Source organism: Lagopus leucura, unplaced genomic scaffold (assembly GCF_019238085.1).
Source record: "Lagopus leucura isolate 7727_CA_CO unplaced genomic scaffold, USGS_WTPT01 Super-Scaffold_100004, whole genome shotgun sequence".
Classification (NCBI taxonomy): Eukaryota; Metazoa; Chordata; class Aves; order Galliformes; family Phasianidae; genus Lagopus; species Lagopus leucura.
Window position 1 is genome coordinate 68324512 of NW_024962264.1, and position 22288 is coordinate 68346799.

The window sequence follows — 22288 nt, forward strand, 5'->3', positions numbered from 1 at the left end:
CCATCATTCATTTGTGCCTGTTGAAGTGTGGTATGAGTGGAAATCCATTTAGTCGAAGTGTGACCTTGTCCAGGAGAGAAATGCTGTTACCGAGTGGTACAGTCTGCTCTCACATTTAATACAGCAAGAGGGAGCTTTGGGGAAAAAAGGGAAAGCTGAAGGTATGGCATCCTTAATCATCAGTCATGCGTGTTTGCTCCTTTACCAAAGCAGCAATTAAAGGTTTAATGTATATTCTTTACTAACTAATGAGTGGCACAGTGCTTTCCACTACAAAGCTCAACAGTAATCCATTACCTCTCAAAAGGAAAAATAAAATTCCCATTAAAACTGCACATCTAAACTGTTTGTCCATTTTCACTGCAAGACAGAAATTTCATAGAATCACAGAAAGGCCTGGGTTGCAAAGGAGCACAGTGTTCATCCAATTCCAACCCCTGCTATGTGCAGGGTCACCAACCAGCAGACCAGGCTGCCCAGAGCCACATCCAGCCTGGCCTTGAATGCCTGCAGGGATGGGGCATCCACAGCCTCCTTGGGCAACCTGTTCCAGTGCCTCACCACCCTCTGGGTGAAAAACTTCCTCCTCATACCCTAAACCTCCCCTATCTCAGTTTAAAACCATTCCCCCTTGTTCCTATCACCATCCACCCTCGTAAACAGAGTGAACAGTTAGAGTGAACAAGTGTCAGATTTTAATATTTAGAGGAAATGTGGGAGAAATGGTTTGGAATCTGTACCTCTTGAAATGAAAAAGGCCAAACAAATCTCTCCGTGGTCCTGCTTAAATTTGTAAAGAAATGAGCACTGCAGGAGTCTGTAAAAGCTGTGCAGATGTTTTAATGCTGAAGCCATGCAGGCACCAATTTTTTAATATCTTATGGTATATGAGAGTAAGACGTATATCTCTGCATTTCTGAGACTGAATAATATAATTGTATAAGTGCTGGCTGCTCTTTGAGTGCCCAGTCACATGCAGTTTTCGTAATATATAGCCTATGGATAATGATATGGAATCAGGAACAGACCTTCCTTTATCCTCGTCTCAGGGATCAGCTCCTGCTGTCCATCTTTTTTTGTAATAATTAATAATAACTTTGCCATGTCTTTGCACTACACTCTGCTAAAGAATTTGCCACTGAGAAGAGGACCCCCAGTTGCCCAGAGGCCAAGATGTGAAGTCCCTTGTAACTTGTATGAGGCAAACAGCACAAAAGGGAGAGGAGAAGATAGGGAGGTGGTGGGATGCAATGCCATTGGTCATCATAAACTGTGATCTTGAAGTCAGTGGCACAACCATGGTTTGTGTGCAAGTAGAGAAACTCATTGGGGTTGTAGGCATCTGTATGGGAAAGAATCATAGAGTCATAGAACGGCCTGGGTTGAAAAGGAGCACAATGCTCATCCAGTTCCAACCCCCTGCTATGTGCAGGGTCACCAACCAGCAGCCCAGGCTGCCCAGAGCCACATCCAGCCTGGCCTTGAATGCCTGCAGGGATGGGGCACCCACAGCCTCCTTGGGCAAGAGAGCACAGTGGAAAGCATAGAAGGGTGGATGTATGTTTGGAAGCAGTGGAAACATTACATAAAAAAATATTAAATATATGGAAATATAGTAAATATATTAAATAAATGGAAATGTTTATTGGTGAAGGCAGGGAGTAGTGAGTGGTCCCTCTGCTATTGGGCTCTGTGGGAGCTCCAGAATGGCGAGAACCAAACCATGGCCCATCCCACAGAAATCCCCCTCCAGAGCACAGCAGCTGCCATAAATGATGCACTTCAGGAAAGCAGTTGTCTGCTCTGGTTAATCTTCCTATAAGCACTCTGTTTAAATGCACTCTAGACTCCAGAGGAAGGACTTTCTTTTACCCATCACTGCGGTACTTGAGAAGAGAGTCTTTCATTGGGGTGGTTACACAAAAGGATAAATTTTAATCTTAGAAAGCCTGCGTGCCTTGAAGTTGCTTGTTAAGTATTCAGCCTGATAACATCATCACTGTCAATAAAGTCGGCTTTTATTATTATTGTTATAGCTGCTTTTTTGTTAAATCTTCTTTTTTGCATTTTCCCTGGAAGTCGATAAACCCATTCATCCATTTTTTCCTCTTTAGACTTAAAGAATACAGATTTGGGGAAACCAAGCAATGCCTATAGTTCTGCAGCAACCAGTTAAAAAGAATCCAACGACTCTACACTTCATCTTATTTTTTGTAATTTGGAAATGAAAAAAAAAAAAAAATCAATTTTCTCTGCTGCTTTCAAGGCTTTTCTCTTGTGGGTTATCATCTCCGTTTACATATTGCCAAAGATAGTCGATAACTGGCTTTTTCCAATATGATTAAATCTCTGTGCCTTGCTGTTCTGATTGCCCAGTGAAAGCTGGTTTCTGTGTCGTGTAAGGAGGTCAAATAGGTAACATTGGAACAGCAGTTTCGTTCCTCGCCTGGTGTAGCGAGCACTGGGCTGTGCAAACTGTTTTGCACTGCCACATTATCTTTCATCAAAGTACCTCTGAGTGCCATATGAACATTTAGTCTGTTTTTTTTTTTATTTGCTAGAGTCTTTCAGCCCCTTTTATGTCATGAGCAAGGACAGTAAGATATTTGTTTTCTTTTCTCTTTTACAGTTGTTTCCTGTCTCTGCTCCTGGTGGCAGCTGTGGTCTGGAAGATTAAGCAGAGTTGCTGGGCATCGCGAAGAAGAGAGGTTGAAATGACAAAATTGAATGCTATTTCTTAAATGTCTTCTTTATAGTCCTCCTGCCTTATATTTGTTCACCTATGCACAGTATTAACCTTCAGTTAAGGATAAGCTCCACTAATCTGTAAATGCTTCTGTTTAGGCATTTATAATAGTGTGTTTTCCATTACAATTTCAGTGACAAATGATTCTATTTTACCATCCTGATACTGCAGTTCTTGCCAAGCACAAAAAATAGGGGCGAATGTCCTGTATTCCCAGAACTTGGGTTTTAGACAGCGTAAAGATAAAACCACCAGCAAACTAGGAGACTATAGATGTGCTTTGAGAGAGGAACTATCTCTGTTACAACACTGGGCACGTGAGTTCACACGTTAATGTGTTGAAAACAGACAATTCCCTTTGTCAAGTGAATAGCTTGTACTCGTGTTGAGGGGAATTCTGTCTCATATGCTTTAATTGCAGAAGCATATTAGCGTTAAAGAAAGCTGGAAGGAACCACACAAGATGTTGGAAAGCTATTAATGCACTTCACAGAAAGCAGTTTTTAGTACTGGAGCTTTCTTCCTTTTGTCAAGCTGGGGCCCATAGCAACTTCCCAACTTTCTTGTGTTGCAGCATATGAAAATGCATGCTATTAATCACTTAAAACAGTGTTTTTCCTTGCTTGTGCCTCATGTGTGTGGTGATTCCTCACGCCCCTTCTGCTTCTGAGCTGGAGCTGTCGTTACACATTACATCCTGAGACACAAAGTGACCAATAGAGTAACCCATGTTGGAAGGGACTAGAGATCAAGTCCAACTACAGTGATACAACAGCCAGTGTGTTGTCACCCCAGAACATAAGGAATATATCCTTCTTTCTCATTTTTTAAGCACAGATGTAGAAAGTTGTATTTGAGGAGTTGTATTTGTGGAGAAGCAAGTCCTGTGTGCTGCCATGCAGATGGCCACATCGTGTTGCTGGGGTTCTCATGCTGTGGTAGGCACTGAAACCATGGAAAGCAAAGCCTGGTGTCATGTGTGAATACAAGACAGGTTAGGCTGGGCTGAGCATAGGGTTATTTTGGAGTTTTGCCTTGTGCTGTTTTCTTGTATGCAAACGAGAGAGCAGTTGTGCTTTATCCAAGTGAATCCAAGTGCAAATTCTAAATGTAGGTGTCTGTGCCTCGTCAGATATTTTTCCCAAGAGGTATCTTGTGCATCTCCTCTGCTTATGGATTTTGAGGTGAAATCTGTCCACTGGTATAGCTTTTCCTCCCAGCTGCAATCTGGGATGAGGGCAGTTGCAGGCACAGAAATTAAGTTCTGTGCAAGAGACTGTTTCTTGCATACCTTAAAAACCTGTATCAGGTTGTGCTTTCCAGTGCAGGAGTGGGAGTATTATAAAATTACTCCATCTGTGGATCTCCTTTCTTGTAATAAAGCAGGGTGATGTCTGATAACTCTTCTCCCCTTCTTCCTCTTTCTGCTTCAGTTGTTTTTGCTCTTAGTAGTGAACTCAAATGCATAATGTAATCAGTGTTTTTCAAACAGATAACCCTTAATCTTTGAAATAATTTAAGTCTTTGAGGCTTTTCATATTCTCTGAAGGTAGATAAATTTTGACTACCATGGCTGGTTTTTTTTTTCTTTATCTCTCTTGGCAAGAAAGGAAAATGGAGTAAACATAACGTTCCCTGCTGGCTCCTGGGGTTAAATGTTATCAAGGAATGTATAAGAAAAATAGACTGAGAAATAAATACTGTGCTTTCGAGCTCAGTTAAAATATTGTAGCAGTGGCCCAAATGAAAGATTTCTCCTTAAATTATTTTGAGTCTAATTTGTCTTTTAAGAAAGAAAAAATCCAAAGTGCTAACAAGGCATGTTTGAGCCCATTTAAACTCAGTTTACACGTGCAGCTCTTTCATAGAATCACAGAATCACCGAGGTTGGAAAAGACCTCCAACATCATCCAGTCCAACTGTCCACCTACCACCAATATTTCCCATCAAGCCATGTCTCTCAGTGCAACATCTAAATGTTTCTTGAACACAAGGGCACTTTCAAGGCAGGTCATCAGGACATTCTTTTCTTGTCAGGTTTCAGTCTGTCTGCATTCTTTGCCCTGCTCCTTCTCTACATCCCTTGCATCTATCTGGTACTTCATAAGTCTCTGCTATTGCATCCCTCTGTTGTTGTAAAACATGAGGAAACGGCTTTAAATCCTTGCCATGCATTGATTAAAGATATTAATAAAGACTGTCCCTCAAAATGAAAGTCTGCTAAAAAAATTGTTTGGCTTTTTTGTAGAAACTATGATGGTTTTATAGCTGATGATGTTCTTTTCATGCACAACTTCAATAAATCCTATCAGGGCTCCCTTTAAACAGTGGTAGTTAAAATGATGAACAGCAGTTTGCTACACTGAACGTTTTAAGTGTCCAAAAGTTTATACCTCTGTTGTAACAATGGTTTTGAAGGATGTGATTTTGAGGTTCACTATTTCTCCTTTCTTTGGGAGTGGCTGCTCTCTGTTTTTCTCCATTTATTCTTACAGGAACTTTGTGTCACAAAGTTTGTAGACCAGCTTGGGGAAAACAAACGTTGTTTAATTACCTTTTTTCCTCCATGTATAAAGTGATGATGTATTTGGAGACCACCTCTTCCACCTCCTCCTGCTGTGTTACAGTTCAGAGGCTGGGTGAAGGGAAAGGTGATGAAGCAGTGGTGGCAAGACATCCGAGTTGGACAATATGTTATAAGCTTACACTTAATGCACAGAATCATAGAATCACTTAGGTTGAAAAAGTCCATCAAGGTCATCAAGCCTTCTGAATCTCATCACTATACAGTGTCAGTAAGTGCCATGTCTGCATGGCTCTTGGATACTGCAGGTATGAGGACTCTGCTGCTTCTCTTGGCAGCCTGTTCTTACGCTTGATCAGCCTCCCTCTGAAGAAATTCTTCCTAACATCCAATCTAAACCATCTCTTGCAAAACTTGAGGCTGTTTTCTCATGTCTTATCAGCTGAGATTAGAGACCATCACCCATCTTACTGCAGCCTCCTTCCAGGGAGTTGTAGAGAAGGATGAGGCCTCCCCTCAGCCTCTCATTCTGCAGGCTGAACAGCCCCTCAGTGACTCCTCATGTCCTGTTTTCTAGTCATTCCATGAGCTTTGCTTCTCTTTTCTGGATGCACTCAAGTGACTCAGTATCCTTCCTGTAGCTGGGGAGCCCAAAATTAAACACTTGAGGTGTGGTCTCACCAGGGCCTTGTACAAGGGGACAGTTACCTTCCTGCTCTTGCTGACCACATTATTTCTGATGCAGGCCATGACTCTGTTGGCCTTCTTGGCCATGCGGGCACACTGCTGGCTCATCAGTCAAGCAGCACTGTCAAGTCCTTTTCTGTTGGGCATCCTTCTCTTCTTCTCAAGCCTATACCACTCCTTCAGGTTATGATCCAAGTGTGGGACTCAGCACTGAGCCTTGTTGAATGCCAGTGGTTGCGCTCAGTTCATAAGTCTATCCTACCCAGATCCTTCCCACTGTCAAGCAGGTCTATACTCCCACCTAACTTCATATAATCCAAGATCTTAGGGTGTCGTTGATCCCATGAGCCAGATCATAGGTAAAAATGTGAAACAAAGCTGGCCCAAGCATCAACTGGAATGAACCCCATTCTCTGGGAGCCATTGTGTTGGTTCCTTGCCCAGTGAACCATACATCTGTCAAAGCCACAAGCAGCCAAGAAAGTACTGTGAGAAATGGCGTCATATGCTTTGCTGCCATCCAGATGGACAGCAGATCCATAGCCTTTCCCTCTCTTGCTAAATTGATCATCTTCTCATAGAAGGAGATCATGACCTGCCCTTCATAAACCCATACTGGCTTTGTCTGGTCACTTGGTTGTCCTGCATATGCTGTGTGAAACGCTGCAGCCATGGTAGAAAAAAATTCTCTGATTTTTAGAGGTGTTCAAGTTACAGTTGCTTCTTCCCCATGGGTTCTGCTGCAGTAATTCTGTGCTTGTTGTTGTCTAATCGTAACCCAAAAGGAAAGTGAAATATGATGCAATCTGCAGATAATTCCCAGCTATCAATCACTCTTTCCAATATAAGCATCGCTAGCGCTCCACTTCTTATCCCAGTGCTGGGTGAAAAATAGATAGTGAAGCTTAATCCAAAATATGTTTAGGACAAAAAAGAGTAAGTAGGATGATGTGGTAGCCAAAATTATTCAGGCTATTATTATTACTCTTTGGTCAGGTTTTCGGTCAGCTGCTTGCACGTATCAGTGCTGATGTTCCTCAGCCTAATAGTGAAAAGGTCTTTGGGTGATCAGATTCAGCATAGCAGATGTGTATCTGTAGGAAAATGAGTTTGGAGCGCTGAGTTCAGGCCTTGCAGAGTATAAAACTTGACCTGAAGTAAAAATGGGAGCAATCTGTGTCATATCAAGCAGGGAGGAGATGGGATAGTAAATTGTGTGTTTATCCCCTGTCCGGCGAGCACCAAGTTTAAATATTTTCAGACACCTTAAGAGGAAGAATGGAAATAAAAAGGCAGCTTTTATAGGAGGCTTAAAATGAAGTGAATGGCATTAGGAAATAGGGATAGGAAGCTTTTCTGTCTCGTCTCTGGAAAATGACATGTTGAATGTATCAAGGTGGTCATAGAGAATAATGTGCAAAATATGAGAGTGGCATTAGAAATTTAACATGCCCATCTGCTCTCTTGATTTTTCCATCTATTGTTTTATCTCAGCAGCCAAATCCTATTCTCTTCACCCTCAGGCTGCTTCCTGCTCCTCCACTTTGGGCAAGAAATAACTCCTGTTAACGTGCCCAGCAAATGGAGCGTGGATAGCAATTTGGCAACTGGCTGCATGAGGGTCAGCTGGATGGCTCTCAGTGCCCCACTGTGTTGGGATAACTCCATTTAAGTGTCCAGAGCTCAGTTCCATCCTTAATATACATAACATTATCAATGCTTTGCCTTCTTTGTTGTCAGGACTATCCAGGACTGAATGTTTTCACTCTGTGCAGTACCCAACTTATTCAGGATGGGTTGTGTGTTTTGATTTACTGCAGGGATTATCCTTCTCCTTCATGACCTCATTGCTGAAATCTTTTTCCATCCCATGTGTATTCAAAGTGTAGCAGTGCTTCTGTTGTTACTAGCATCCTCTGTATAACAGTCATGAACACTGAATACCATTTCAGCAGGCTCTTTTCTGTATTCACTTGCATAGCAAAGACTTTCCAAAGGATGTGTGCTGGGTGTTATTTATTGCCCTGCCTCTGCTTCCATCTCCTTCCAGCTCTCACCTGTTAGCATTACATTCATCTCTTGTATATTGCCTCTTAGGGTGTGATTTAGGGTGTCTTTTCTCAAAGAGAAAGATTCAGAACTGGCGTATTCTCACACAGTAACTGGAAATTGGAATCTTCATTGCCACCTGGAGTTTCTGCTGGTGTTTGAAGAAGGTTTCATATCAACCTTGTGCTAGAACATTGAAAGTTCAGACTACAGCTATACCCAGAATGGGCAGTGGGCCATCACAGCACCTTTGGAAGGCATATAAGAAACAGGATGTGCTGGTGCTGGATGTGCTGCTGCATTCATCATGTTTCCAGCCATCATTTGGCTTGTGGACCATGGTGTTTGATAGCAGTGACAATGCTGCTTGACATCTGTCAGCTCAGAATAACGTACGAGCTTGTTGGCTGTAGATGAAACACAAATTGGAGGGATGAGGGACTACGGCAAGCAGATAACTTCTGCAGAGGTCAGGATGATGTGGTCAGCATGCTTGGTTGTCTTATTACAGTGTCAAATGTAAGTCTGTATGCAATATCTCTTTTTCAGCAGTTGCAGGAGATTTACTTCCAAGATGATCCATATCCTGGAAAATGGGCTGAAATGATGGTGGTCGTGTTGATTTAGCAGCTGTGTGTAAATTCCCAAGTCCTGCATTTATAAGTAAAGTAATAAACTCAGAGCACAGGGTTAGCATTTTCAGCAGCTGCTTATTGGAATGCTGTGTCCACTCTGGTTTCAGCAATACCCTGAGCGTTGCAGATGGTTCAGAAAAACACTACGAGATCCATTTGTTATCCAAAAGATAAGTGAGAGACGAAAGCATCACGAATCACTCATTCTATCCAAGGGAAAACATATTGAGATTTGATGATGTGAGTGAGCGTCTGTGAAAAAGAATCATAGAAGATTCATGATGGGATGAGTCTCTTCTAAATAATCAGCCAAAGGCACGATGCCCAGCTATCTGCAACTGGGGCTGAAGAAGTTGAAAGCTGCTTTGTTTTTCTGCTGCTTTGAGGAGTGATGCTAGCAATTCGTTTTAAAAACACGGATCTTGGAGTGCTTTTGGAAAGATGGTTTCTGGGTCAGTCCAAATCACGTGGCTGTGGAAATGACATGGTGAAATTCGGTGGCTCGTACTACACGGGAGGTCGGATCAAATAATCGTAACTCTTTGTGCTACCCCTGAATTTAAAATCTATGAATGGAAACCAAGTCATAGTGCCTCTAGGCTTTTTCCAAAATACAAATGCTGAGTGCTCTCTGCAGTGATCTATGTGTCTTTGTCAGCAGCTGAAGGAAATTAGAGCAGAGATAAGCGATGCCCTGAAGAGGAAAAACAGCCCAACGTATTAATGTTGACAAGAGACTCCAGCTTAGGGGGAAATTGATGGTCCATTTTTGTTTGAACATGCTACTGCCACTTCTGTGCCTAATTGAGCTCATCTCTGGTTGAACTTGCAGATGGCTGGTTACAGTTGACCATTTGTGGCTTTAACATGGCCATATTGGGTGCCACCATGACATGTAGATGACAGCACCCAGCTGAGCACTTCTCACATCATGTCCCTGCCAGAAAATTAAGACAAGCTGCAATTGCTTGTAATATGTCATTTAAAAAAAAAAAGAAGAAAAAAAGAGCCATCGGACAGGATTTGGGGTGATGGTGTGATAGCAGAGCTCAACCTCATCTAAAAAGAAACAAACAACTATATGTTTGTTGAAGCTGTTGTCGTTTCAGGCTCCCGGGTCTTTCTCTGATGATAGGAATCAGTGGCACAGGTATCTAATTTAGCTATTTGGGAAACTTAGGGAGGGAAGCAGCGCTGTGTAATTATGCTGGAAGAGCTCCAGTCAATCAAAGGTGTGCTCTGCTATTGTGCAATTATCTGGGATTGGTATATGTTCTAGTTTGTATACACCATATATACTTTTGCTCTTTTCAAAATGAATGATATCTTATTCATATTAAAGGTCAGTTTGTTTCTGCCCACCTACTGGGCATGATTATGATAAATAACTTACTTATCTTAATCAGCCTTGGATTAAATATATTCTGTCATTTCAGCATGAGGCAACTTCCCAGCAGCTTTGCTTTCTGGTTTGTTAGAGTTTTGAAGTGTGGAAATGCCTGTTGAGAAGCATTTGAACATTAATTCTCTCCTCTTCTCTCTTTCAACATAGCCTGCAAAGTCAGTTACAAAACTAATTAGCTAACATTAATATGTGCACTGCTCTAGGGGCGTAAAAACTTAATTTTCAGTGATGATGGAAGCGTCAAGAGAAAATTGTTTGTTTGTTGACTTACATGGTAGTTGATGTAATTGTAGCTAAATGCTTTAAATCACTTATTTCTGAAACAATTTTGTTCATCTTCATGGAATATTTGTTTCTTATGTCTTTGTGTCTTTGCTGGTGCCCCTTCTTATTTTATGGGTAGCACCATATTGATTGATTTTCCCCCATTTCTCCCAAAGTTACCAAGTGACTGTAACAAAAAGCAAAGGTTCCTGTACCGGTGTAGATGAGTGGGCAGTGAGGTGGGTTGAGAACTTGCTGATGGGCAGAACTCAGAGTTGTGATCAGAGACTCAGAGTAAGGCCTATAGATAGCAGTGTTCCCCAGTTGGTGCTGGATTCAATCTTGTTCAACTTCTTCATCAGTGACGTGAGTGAAAGAACTGAGTGCACCCTCAGCAAGTTTGCTGATGATTCAAGGCTGGGAATAGTGGCTGACACCTCAGAAGGCCATGCTGCCATTCAGCAAGAGCTGGGAAGGCTGAGAGTTATGTGGAGAAGAACCTTATGAGGTTTTGCAAGGGCAGATGTTCTAAACCTGGGAAGGAATGGCTGAATGCGTCAGTACAGGCTGAGGGCTGAGCTACTGGAAAGGAGCTGTGTGGAGATAGAGCTGGTTGACCCAATGGTTGGCCAACAGTTGACCAAAGCTTGACCACAGGGTGACCATGAGTCAATCCAAGAAGGCTAATGGGACCCTGGAGTGCATTACAAAGAGATCTGATTGGTTCTTATCAGTATCTACAGGGCAGGGGTCAAGTTGGATACGGCCAGGCTCTTTCTGGTGGCACACAACAACAGGACAAAGGGCAGTGGGCACAAATTGAAACACAGAACATATGAACATGAGGAAGAAGAACTTCTTGACTTTTAAGGGTCTCAGAGCCCTGGAACAAGCTGCCCTGACAGATGGTGGAGTCTCCTCCCCTGGAGATAATGAGAACCCACCTGGATGTTTTCCCATGCAACTTGCAGTAGTGCCCCTGCTATAGCAGGGTTGGGATCCAGAGGTCCCTTCCAACACCTACAGTTCTGTGATATATTGAAAGTAAGTGTTTCTTCAAGATAAGCCTAAGCACCTGTCAGTGTTGACTGCTTAGAAATTCAAGATGAGACTTGCGAGGTATCCCCTTCCAACACTGGCTGTTGGGAGGCCACAGGCTGTCATTTCAGCAGATGTCATTACAGGAGAGCTCTGGGACCGGTTCTCAAGACAAGCTTTTGTAAGTAAGCCAAGCAGAAGTGCTTGGAAATAGGCAGTTCTTAAGACTCGCTGTTGCTTGTGAGATCTCTGAGTTTCAGCTCTTCAAACCAGTTTATCTTTGCCGTGTGCATAGGGTAGTGGTTCAAAACACATGACATATTTCAGGCAATCCTGGCTTTTGAATCACAGGATCATTGAGGTTGGAAAAGACCTCTGCGATCACCAAGCCCAACTCCAACCCATCCCCACCATGCCCACTGACCATGTCCCTCAGTGCCAGATCTCCATGGTTCTTGACCACGTCAGGCTGACTCCACCGCCTTCCAGGGCAGCCTGTGTTACAGACAGCTGTTTTGGTTAGCTTTTTAATGCTGTTATTTATAGGGAGCAAATCAAATACAAACTGTGTGGTTTTCTTCTGGAAAAAAATGGCATCCTTTCATGCCTGAAAATATCAGAGCCTGATCCTGAGAGGCACCAGAGCCCCACGCTCATAAAAGGGGCTCCGCAGGGGGCAATTGCTGAGATTGATGGTAGCAGGACACTTATACAGAAACCAATGACTGGTTTATTACCGTAAATAAAATGTTCAGGCTCTTCTTGTCAGAAAACACAGCACAGTTTATATTAGTCAATTAACCTGGTAACCTGAATAGCTGTTTTTCTTTTGCATGAGAGTCTGTGCTGTTGCACAAAGGGAATGGTTTTCCTCGGGTGGTTTTTCTCCCATCAGTCACACGCTGTTCATTGTGGATTTCCCATCACTCCATGGTTATTCATACAAAGAACTGTTGGGATGAAACACTGCGTTTCTGCACCACGTTTAGTCCTATGCAGTATGAGATGAGCAGCCCTGATCTCTCTTCTTCCCTGATGTTCTCCTCCGCTGTAAGCAGTTATTAGGTAGTCCAAGCCTTTGGTTGTAGAATTATAGAATGGGTTGGGTTGGAAGGAACCTAAAGGTCATCCAGTCCAACCCCCCCCATGCTGTGGGCAGGATTCCCACCCTCCTGATCAGACACCAGGCTCCACAGGGCCCCATCCAACCTGGCCTGGAGCATCTCCAGGGATGGGACACCCACAGCTTCTTTGGCTGCACTAAAGCTTTCAAGAGTCGTTTCAGCCCTCCTCATTCTGCCACAGCTTTCTCTTGTGGTTCTTGGCAATAGTTTTTCTACTAAGAAAAAGAGTAATCAGTGCAAATAAAAGTTGTGCAGGTTCTCCCTTTAAGTTTGCAGTTCCTTCGGTATTAGAGGTCCATGGTGTGTTGCATTACACTCTTTTGGATGTGTTTTTATTGCAAGCTTGTCAGACTTTTTGCCTTTAAGATCCTCTTCAGATCAAAGCAGTTTCAAACATTCCCAGGTTGTTCTGTTAATTGTGTGATCAAGAAACCAAATCTTTGAAGGAAGAGTGTTCAGGTTAATTATTTTAAACCTCAGAAAGTGAATCATTAGGAACAAGGTTTAGCAAGGTTCAGGGTATCTTGACGTTAGCTGTTGCTGATTTCTAATGACACGCTCCACATCTTGGCTAGGGAAATGCCACAATTTCTTCTTTACAACATTATAAAACTTTTTAATTGACATTTTGTTACACCAAACAAACATGGAAGGATATGCGCGTGCATAGGTTAAACGGGTACGGTGTGTGCCTTGGGGGAAAGAGTGACATTCTGGCTTGAGAGCTATTATTTCTCACATTTATTCTTAATTTTCAGGGAATTGGTTTTGTAACAAGAAATTAGCAGAGAAAGGATGTTCTTCCTTCATCCTTTGCTGTTTTGGTGACAGTGTGGATCTTTGGTTTTGCCTGGTTTGGGCTCTTGGCTTTGAGACGGCCACATGGATGCCATTCCCTGCTCAGTCTTAAGGATGAGAGCAGTAACATTGCTGTCAGCACTGCTTTTCCCATCGCTCACACGGAAGCCGCTCAGCTCAGGGTTTGGTTTCTTGAAGCTACTGATGACTTCAATAGGAGCCGTGTTGCCAAATGGCACGTTTTCCTAAGCTAAACTTCCTTTGAAAGAGCTAACAGCTCACAGTTCATGAGTCTCCTGGACATCTTCATCAGGACAGCTTGTTCTTTGATTTTATAGCCATTAAACAAAGCACTTTATGATAGCTGAAGGGGACAATTGCAGGAACAACAACCCAGCAATCTGTTTCACACTTGCTTTAGTCTGCAATCTGCTGGTGTGCTTTTAATATTCGAAAGCTCTGCGACTTCTTCTACCCAAGTGTGAGGTCCGCACAAGTTTGCTTGCAGAGACTTTGTGCAGCTCCATTTGGGTGAATTGAGTGGGTTTTTCGCTTTGTGACAGTATCTGCAATCTGCCCTGATGTGCTTTCTTATTATTTTTGGGGCTGTTTCTGTAGATCAGTGTCCCCTTCTGCCCTGGTGAATATGGACATGTCAACCATATGGTTTACTGGGATCTTGATGCATTTTGTGTCGTTCCCTTTAGCTCTATGAATGATCCTTTAGGGTTTGAAATATCAAATCACCCCAACTTAAAGGGGGAATGAGGATAGTGGTGGTGCATACCATTTGGTAGTGACTCCATTTAGCTTTAAAATAGTGTACAAGTAGTAGTCCTGCAGCTGTCTACACAGCCTAATGCTGTGTTTGAGTGGGCTTAGGTAACTTGCTGCACTTAAGGGCACGACTGCTGGTTTTTACAGGCTATGCACAGTATACCTCTCTTCCCTTATTAAGAAGGAGCACTGAGTCACATCCACACCTATTGCTTCTCGGAGTTAGGGTTATGGTTCTGCATCCAGTTATTGGCTGCAATCAAGGAGGAGCATGCCCACAGCTTGGCTGTATAGGAAGCATCATTTTTTGTCTTAAAAAAGGGAGCTGCATCCCCGCGCTTAATGCTGCTTAAGAGTACATGAAAAGAAGGAAAATGTTTTCTACTTAATGAAACACATTGCAGCAGGGACTTGTTTGCCATTTGATACGTTTGCTATGTTTAGGAAGGAAAGAAACAATTAGGAGAAGATAATTACTCAATAGCTGCCTGACAACATTCTGCTAGTGCTGCTCTAAGTAATGCAAGAGTATTTCTTGCAGCTGTTTTGCCTTCCCATAGATCCTATGGAGTCCCCTCGTGTCCCAGAGAGGTGATGACAAACAGCAGAGGGAACACAGCTTAAAAAATGCCTCTGTGGCAATTTGTTTAGCTTAGAGAAGAGAAGGCTCTGGGGAGAACTCACTGTGGCCTTCCAGTACTTGAAGGGAGTATATAAACAGGAGGGGGAATGACTGTTTGTGAGGTGGATAGTGATAGGACAAGGGGGAATGGTTTTCAACTGAGACAGGAGAGGTTTAGGTGGATATTAGGAGGAAGTTTTTCACTCAGAGGTGGTGAGGCACTGGAACAGGTTGCCCAAGGAGGCTGTGGATGCCCCATCCCTGCAGGCATTCAAGGCCAGGCTGGATGTGGCTCTGGGCAGCCTGGTCTGCTGATTGGTGACCCTGCACATAGCAGGGGTTGAAACCAGATGATCACTGTGCTCCTTTTCAACCCAGGCCATTCTGTCATTCTGTGATGATTCTATGAACTGAGGGCAACGTCTTTTCTTCCACCAACAAGTCAGGCTGTGGCAGTGCTGCACAACTTCACTTGCACTGACTTGTTAAGCTGTAGTAAGCTGAATATTCACAATAAGCCCTCTGTACCCTTAAACCCTGTTAAAGCACCAGGAGGTTATTTTTTCCACATCCGCTGATATTCCTTTTGCATTGGGCTGCTTGATTTCTCACCCTCGTGTTGGAACAATATAATAATAATATTTTTCTGTTTATTACATTAGCAACTACTCCGTGAGATGCAACAGATGGCAAGTCGCCCCTTCGCCTCCATCAACGTTGCCTTAGAAACAGATGAAGAGCCGCCAGATCTCATTGGGGGAAGCATAAAGGTGAGAGCTGGTGCTCGAGGATGGTCCTCTCCGCAATTAATCACATGGCTGCTTCTTTTAAACTGCGCTTAATGCCTTAATCCAACTTCTATTTGTTACGTATCCCTGAGAAACTGTAAATCTCCACGGGCTGACAGATCTCAGATTTGATTTTTGTACCTTCAGGTGCACGTTTTCAACTTTCAGCCCAGCTTAGCTGAAAGCTGTGCTGTTTGAAGGCTGTGGGGTTTTGTGCTTGCCTTGTTGGTTTTTATGCCTTGTAATAGAGAAGAATGCAGTGTTACACAGCAGAACATTTGGCCAGAAATAGCTATAGGTGCTGCAAATAGAAAACGTTTTTCTCTGATCTCCCAAATCAAACAGGAATACCATCGTGTCTGTGTACTCTAATAGTATCAACATATTTCTGGCTATAAATACACGTTCAAATACATCGTGTGATACAGAACTGTGGAGAAGTGGTTGTGTTAAACCTGCCTGGCACGTTCTTTGTCACAGCACATTGTGGATTTAGCAAAAGCTTGTTTAAAGGGGAACAAGTTAATTAAAAGGTCCTTTTTAATGCCGTACTTTCACCAGCAGACTTGTGCTCAAAAAGGAAAAGTTAAGAACCTGAGAATCCTGGTTTAAATTCTTTTTTCCCCCTATCTAAGATAGCAGTTTAATTTTATCTAGACTTCAGTTTTTCAATGTCTTCATTAGTACCAAAAAAATCTGACCCCAGAACTTCTGTTTGGTGAATATTTGTAATTAAATCTTGGCCTCAGTATCAGGGAACACCACAATTAAGGGTGCCTATGGAGCCCTGGCAATTCTTTACATAGATGTGAATATAGTCTTTCATCGCAAGCTGCAGTACTTCTTCCTCCTGATTCTTGTCGTGCAGTGTGTTGTGGGTAGGAGAACAGAAGAGAAAGGATTTCACTGTATTGTCATAGTTTCATTATTTTTCCTGGTTATTCGCTGTATTTCATCCGTACCTTTTGTCCCAAGCTGTGAATGATTCCTGTCACTGCTCCAGAGCTGAATGCTTCATGAATTAATCATCAACGCCTCTCTCTGAAGTCAGGGGTTATTGTCCTGGTTTGCAGATAGGAACCTTCATAGGCAGTGAAAATAAAGGAAAATTTGCAGAGACACTCATTTGGAGGTAGTGGAGTGACACAGGTCAGCTTAGTTGGGACCATTCCTGGCAGGCACCAGGTAACCCTCATCCCATGGACTTCCACGTGACTCCAAATCACTCTGTTTTCCTTTGTTTTTAGAACTTCTGTAATTTTATTATGAACCTGGCAGATAATAAGAATTATTAGCCACTAAAAGCTCGCCAAGGCACTGCAATACATGCTTGTAAAATCTGGCTGTCATCCAACAAACTAGAGCCTTCTTTTCATTGCTTCATCAAAGAAGCCATGGGATGTGTATACGTGTTCCCATTGGGATGGAAGCATGTTTGTGTGACTGTTGCCTGGGTGCTGATGTTTTGGGGCCACAGTGTGTCTGTGCAGGGGCACTTCCCTTCCCTTCCCTTCCCTTCCCTTCCCTTCCCTTCCCTTCCCTTCCCTTCCCTTCCCTTCTTTCTTTTCATTATTGACACTTTTTTTCTGGAAATTCTAAAACCATAGAATGGTTTGGGTTGGAAGGAACCTTAAAGCTCATCCAGTTCCAACCCCCTGCCTTGGGCAGGGTTGCCACCTACTAGATCAGATTACCCGTGACCCCATCCAAGCTAAACATGCTAACTTAATGCACCTCTCCCATAGAATCAGATCAGAGCAAAGCTTGTCCTTAACTTTTTGATCTCCAGCAAGTTTGTCTACACTGAGTAAGTGCAGAGAAGATGCTAAGCCTTGACTCTGTAATATTCCAGTGTGTGTGTTGTTATTCTTGTTCAGCCAGCAGTGCTTGTTTCTCTTCATGTGGGCTTTGTGGTACATTTTCTCCTCTGTAGCTCTTTTTATTCTTCTCAGTTTCTTCTTTGATTAGAGGAATGTGAAACTCTCTTTTGAAGTGCTTCCATGGACAGCAGCGCAGCGCAGACAGGATTTTGTCTTTCTGGCACCAGCAGCTACATTTCCTTGCTTTCCCATGTCTGCTGTCATCCTCCATATCTCACTTGTCTGACCTCCTTCAGTTACTCAAGAAGAAATGGAGAAGCCATTTTCAAACATAATAGCTAAGATTGTGGACAGATGGACATATGCCTATTTTCAGACCCAGAAATTGTTACCAACTGCTAATTACCCTCTGTGCTGATAAGTCCTTGAAGCAATTTGTGCAAAGATTTCTTAGTCTACATCAGACAAAAACCAAAATAATCTAATTTGGGCAAATGGCACAAACTGTGTGCAGCAACGTGAAGCCAAACTGGGAACGTGGACGAGGTCTGTGCCAGCAGGTGACTTCATCTGCTGAAAGCTACGTGCATGATGAGGATGCTTTTGTGCAAGGAGAGGAGCTAAGTTTATTTATTTGTTTGTTTTCTGTTAGGTTGCAGAATTAATGTGGAGGGTGGAGACATTGAAGGTCAGCTCCGTGCAGCTGATTGAGCTGTAGGTGTCCCTGTTCATTGCAGGAAGTTGGACTGGATGACCTTTAAGGGTTCCTTCCAGCTCAGTCCTTTCAGTGGAAGCATGTATGGAAGTCTGGAGTGTTTCAGCAAGGTTGCAGCTGAGCAGAGAGGAGCAGAGCTGCAGGAGAGCTGTGGGTTGTGAGCTTGCTGGCTGCTGCATAGAACTGAATTGTTTTAGAAGTGAAAAAGCAATCTTATTTTATCTATTCTTCAGCTATTGGCCAAAGAAGAAGAGAGGGAAAGTGTTACGTTGTTGGACCATAAAGTGTTTTCTGGTTGCTGCACCACTTGCTGTCAAACTTTGAGAGCTTTCCTTATACATAAGAAATCCGGGCTTATGTTACCAAACATGCATTGATGTTTTTCTTTCCCCATGCAAATCAAAGCCTTTGGTTAATAACGAGTTTATTTGAGAGTTACAATGTAAAAGTGGAAAATGGGATGTCTTGTCTGCTAGAAATTAATTTTCTTTTCCGTTGTACATAGCCAATTGGCAGCCAAACTCAAGCTAGTTCCATCCCAAGCAAATGTTTTCCAGCTGGACAGTATTAGAACCGTTTTCAATTACTATTTTTCCTGGGGTACTTAGAAGCAATAGAAGATTTTTTACCTGCAGGGAAACTATTCATAACATAGGCTGCAGCTAGGCAACACGTAACAAGCTGCTTTGGTTTATCTCCTGCACCAAAAAATACCTAATGAATCACAAATCTACCTCTAAATGTGCTTAGTTATTACAAAATCCATTGGCTTTTCTCTGCAGCTTTTCATGCACTCTGAGGTGCTGTGCATTGCAGTTTCTTCTACGAGCATTTAACATCTGTGGATATCCAGAGCCAAGCTTTGCAGTTCTCTGCAGTGATTTTCAGAAGGTTTGCTGTAAGAATTCAGGAAGATTTTAGTTTTTACAGTGATTTCCATGTATCTTAGAGGTGGCAATATAACAAAGCTAACACTTGTGGGAAAACACTATAAAGTGCAGCAGGCAAATGCTTATCTGGAGCAAAATACCTACAGGCTCGTTGCATGGTTGCATTAGAGAAGTTTATGCTCAAGTTGGACAGCATTGCCACAGAAGCTTTCAGAGGCTTTGAAGAACACTCTCATAAAAAAGCATTTGCTGAGCAGAGTTGTTATGTGCAGTTATTCTTTTGCTGGGCTGTGTTTAGAGATGCAACCTGCGGAGACAGTGCTTACAGGTGATTATCTTTGCATCCGCCATCAACAGACCGTCTGCATTTGTGGAATCTTAAATGGAGAGGAGTATTTGGTGAGCAGAATGCTGCTGAAGTTCATTCAGCATGTTCTGTACCTTTGTGCGGGCGTGCATTTAATTCTGCTGTGTTAGGTTTCCGAGGGCAAAATTGCTTCTCTGCAAATCCTTAATCAGGCATCAGCTCACTAAGCTGGCTGACTCCTTAAAAATAGCAGAAGTTTGATGGAAAATAGCGTCTTACTCTCCTAATTAGTTTATTTTGTTACAGAAGAGACTGTTGTTGAGTGGTTTAAAGACTGCCAGAAGGTCCCATCTGTTCGAGAAGCACAGAGATGTAGTGGTGGGCTGAAGGAGGAGTGGGCAGGGGATACCACAGATTTGTATCCTCAGCTTCCTTGGGTTTCACAGCTGAGCACTGCTCCTGTTGAATTCTTTTTACATTGCAATGAAGTTGCAACCACCAGGACTAAACCACAACTAAAGACTTAAAAAGCAATGGGATTTAAAGGTGTTATCCTCTTCTGGTTGTCACTCATAGAATCATTAAGGTTGGGAAAGACCTCTAAGATCACCAGGCCCAGCCCCAACCCAGCATCTCCATGTTTCTGGAACACCTCCAGAGATGATGATTCCACCACTGGATCCAGTTCCAATGCCTTACCTCTCCTTCTAAGAACAAATACTTCCTAATATCCAACCTGACCCTCCCCTGGCAGAACTTGAGGCCATCACCTCATCCCGTTGCTGTTACCTGAAGAACGGGCCAGTCCTCGCTTTGCTCCAGCCTCCTTTCTGGGCATGGTAAGGGGCAATGAGATCTCCCCTGAGCCTCCTCTTCTCCAGACTGAACCATGACCACTTGGGCACACTGCTGGCTCATATTCACCCATCCTTTTCCTCTGCACAGTTTTGCAGCCACTCTGCCTCAAGCCTGTAGCATTGCATGGGGTTGTTGTGACGAAAGTGCAGGACCCAGCAGTTGGTCTTGTTGAACTTCATCCCACTGACCTCAGCCCATCAGTGCAGCCTGTCCAGGTCCCTCTGTAGAGCCCTTCCACCCTCAGGCTGATGTGAGCCTTCCTCCCAGCTTGTTGTCACCTGCAGACTTACCCACGGTGCACTCAGTCCCCTCATCAAGATTGTTGAGCTGAGGATCCTCTTGCAAGTGAGTGTGTTTGGATGGCACACTTGGAAAGTGCAAGGGCTGTGACATAGAAGCAGCATTGAGTAGAGACAGCCGTGCTATTGAGATCATCATGATGGGGTCGGTGCAGGTTAAAATCTTTCACAGCTGAAAGGGAGAAGTGTTCTTTGAAGAACCTCAGAAAAGCGAGTTTGGAGGAAGGGGGTGAATTTGAGGGATGAAAATAAAAACAGAATAAACTTAATCTGATGTGGCATGCGCTGGAGCTGGCTCACACACAGCTTTGAGGCCAGAACGCTGTGTTGTTTTGCCTGACCTGTCCAACACAGGCAGTTCAGGCTTGTTAATTCCTAATGTATTAATTTCCAGGCTTACTCATGTTTGTTGGTTCTGGGAGCCTATCCTTGCATCAGAGCGTGTCCCCTCATCATTACAGAAATCACTTCCGCTCACTGCAGCCCTCCTGGTGCATCAGGGTGACACGGAACGAGAAGTGACATCCCAGCTTGCACTCTGTATTCCCTGTTAATCCTGCTTGTGCCACTTGCTCATTCACAGCAAAGCTCCCACTCCCCTTTGAACGAGTGCTGTGCTTGGGGAGTCGCCAGCCATGAGAAGGAAGGGAGGCGTTATCTGGGCAGCAGAGGTATGCAAAAAGGATTAGCTGCACTCAAATTGGGCAGAGCCTGGCTGTCATCCGCGCTCCGAAAGCCACAACAAAAATACCTGATAAAACCTGAGCCTGATGAATTATTTCCAGTTAACGGCCGCAGGGAATCTTGTTTGGATTTCTTGCAAGATGAGGTACTCAGGGAAAACTTTTGCCACTTCGTGCACATGGTAAATATTTGGAAGGGACGTGAGATCAGCGCAAGCATCTGTTCTGCCTGTGCTGTATTTAGGGAATATTTGGCTGATAATTGAGCTGAGATTAAGCTGGGTTTAGATGTGAAGGCTGTAAGGTTTTCAGCAGAAGAGCCCTGATTTTAGCTGATAAGGAGGAGCTCGCTGGAGGGAGAGGAAGCTGCACAGAGCTTCCTACAGAAAAAGGGATTTTTAAGCTTTTCTTTCCCTTCAGCACCAACAATTGCCTCTTCAGATTGAAACACCAATAATATCAGCAGCTTTCCAAATACACGATAGGGAACCTGTTTGCATTCATTATGCCAAGTAGTTGTTTTGTGGGTCTCGTGCTTGCAGTCTTCAGCTGCTGTCCTACTTCCTTCTGCTGCTTGCACTTCTCATCACAAACCAGCCAAGTGGTTGAAAAGAGACAAAAATGGAAATAAATCGACACCACTCACCATATACCTTCTGTCCAGATTTGCTACCCATGGCCTCATCCATCCCATCCCCTTGCAAAGAGCCAACTTTGTCGTTAAGTGCAATAGGAGCAAACTCCGTGCCCTGTGGCGTTGGTTTGTATGCGCTCTCTGCTCAGCTTTGTGTTTTCAGTTTCGGGTTGTTAGCATTCATCCAAAGGCTTGAATCACAGAATCATAGAATTGCTCAGGTTGGAAAAGACCTTAAAGATCATTGAGTCCAACCACAACCTGACCATCCTACCCTAACTCTTAACAACCCTCCGCTAAATCATGTCCCTGAGCACCACATCCATACAGTTTTCAAACACATCCAGGGATGGTGACTCAACCACCTCCCTGGGGAGCCCATTCCAGTGCTTCACAACCCTTTCTTAAAGAAGTTCTTCCTGATATCCAACTTAAACCTTCCACTGGTGCAACTTGAGGCCATTTCCCTTCATACTGTAACCTGTCACCAATGAGAAGAGACCAATCCTACTCTCACTGGAATCACCATTCAGACATTTGAAGAGAGCAGTAAGGTCTCCCCTCAGCCTCCTCTTCCCCAGACAAATGTGACTGCTGCTGAGTTCCTGGCACACAGGAAGGCAGT

At 43.4% G+C, this 22288-nt stretch overlaps 1 protein-coding gene across 1 annotated transcript in view; it reads left to right on the forward strand.

The window, feature by feature from the left end:
* ATRN (attractin) overlaps positions 1 to 22288 on the forward strand; it is a 145704-nt gene that overhangs the window by 114023 nt on the left and 9393 nt on the right. Inside the window, 2 exon segments of the mRNA XM_042871122.1 lie at positions 2630 to 2708; positions 15332 to 15439. Of these exon segments, the coding sequence (XP_042727056.1) occupies positions 2630 to 2708; positions 15332 to 15439 (187 nt within the window).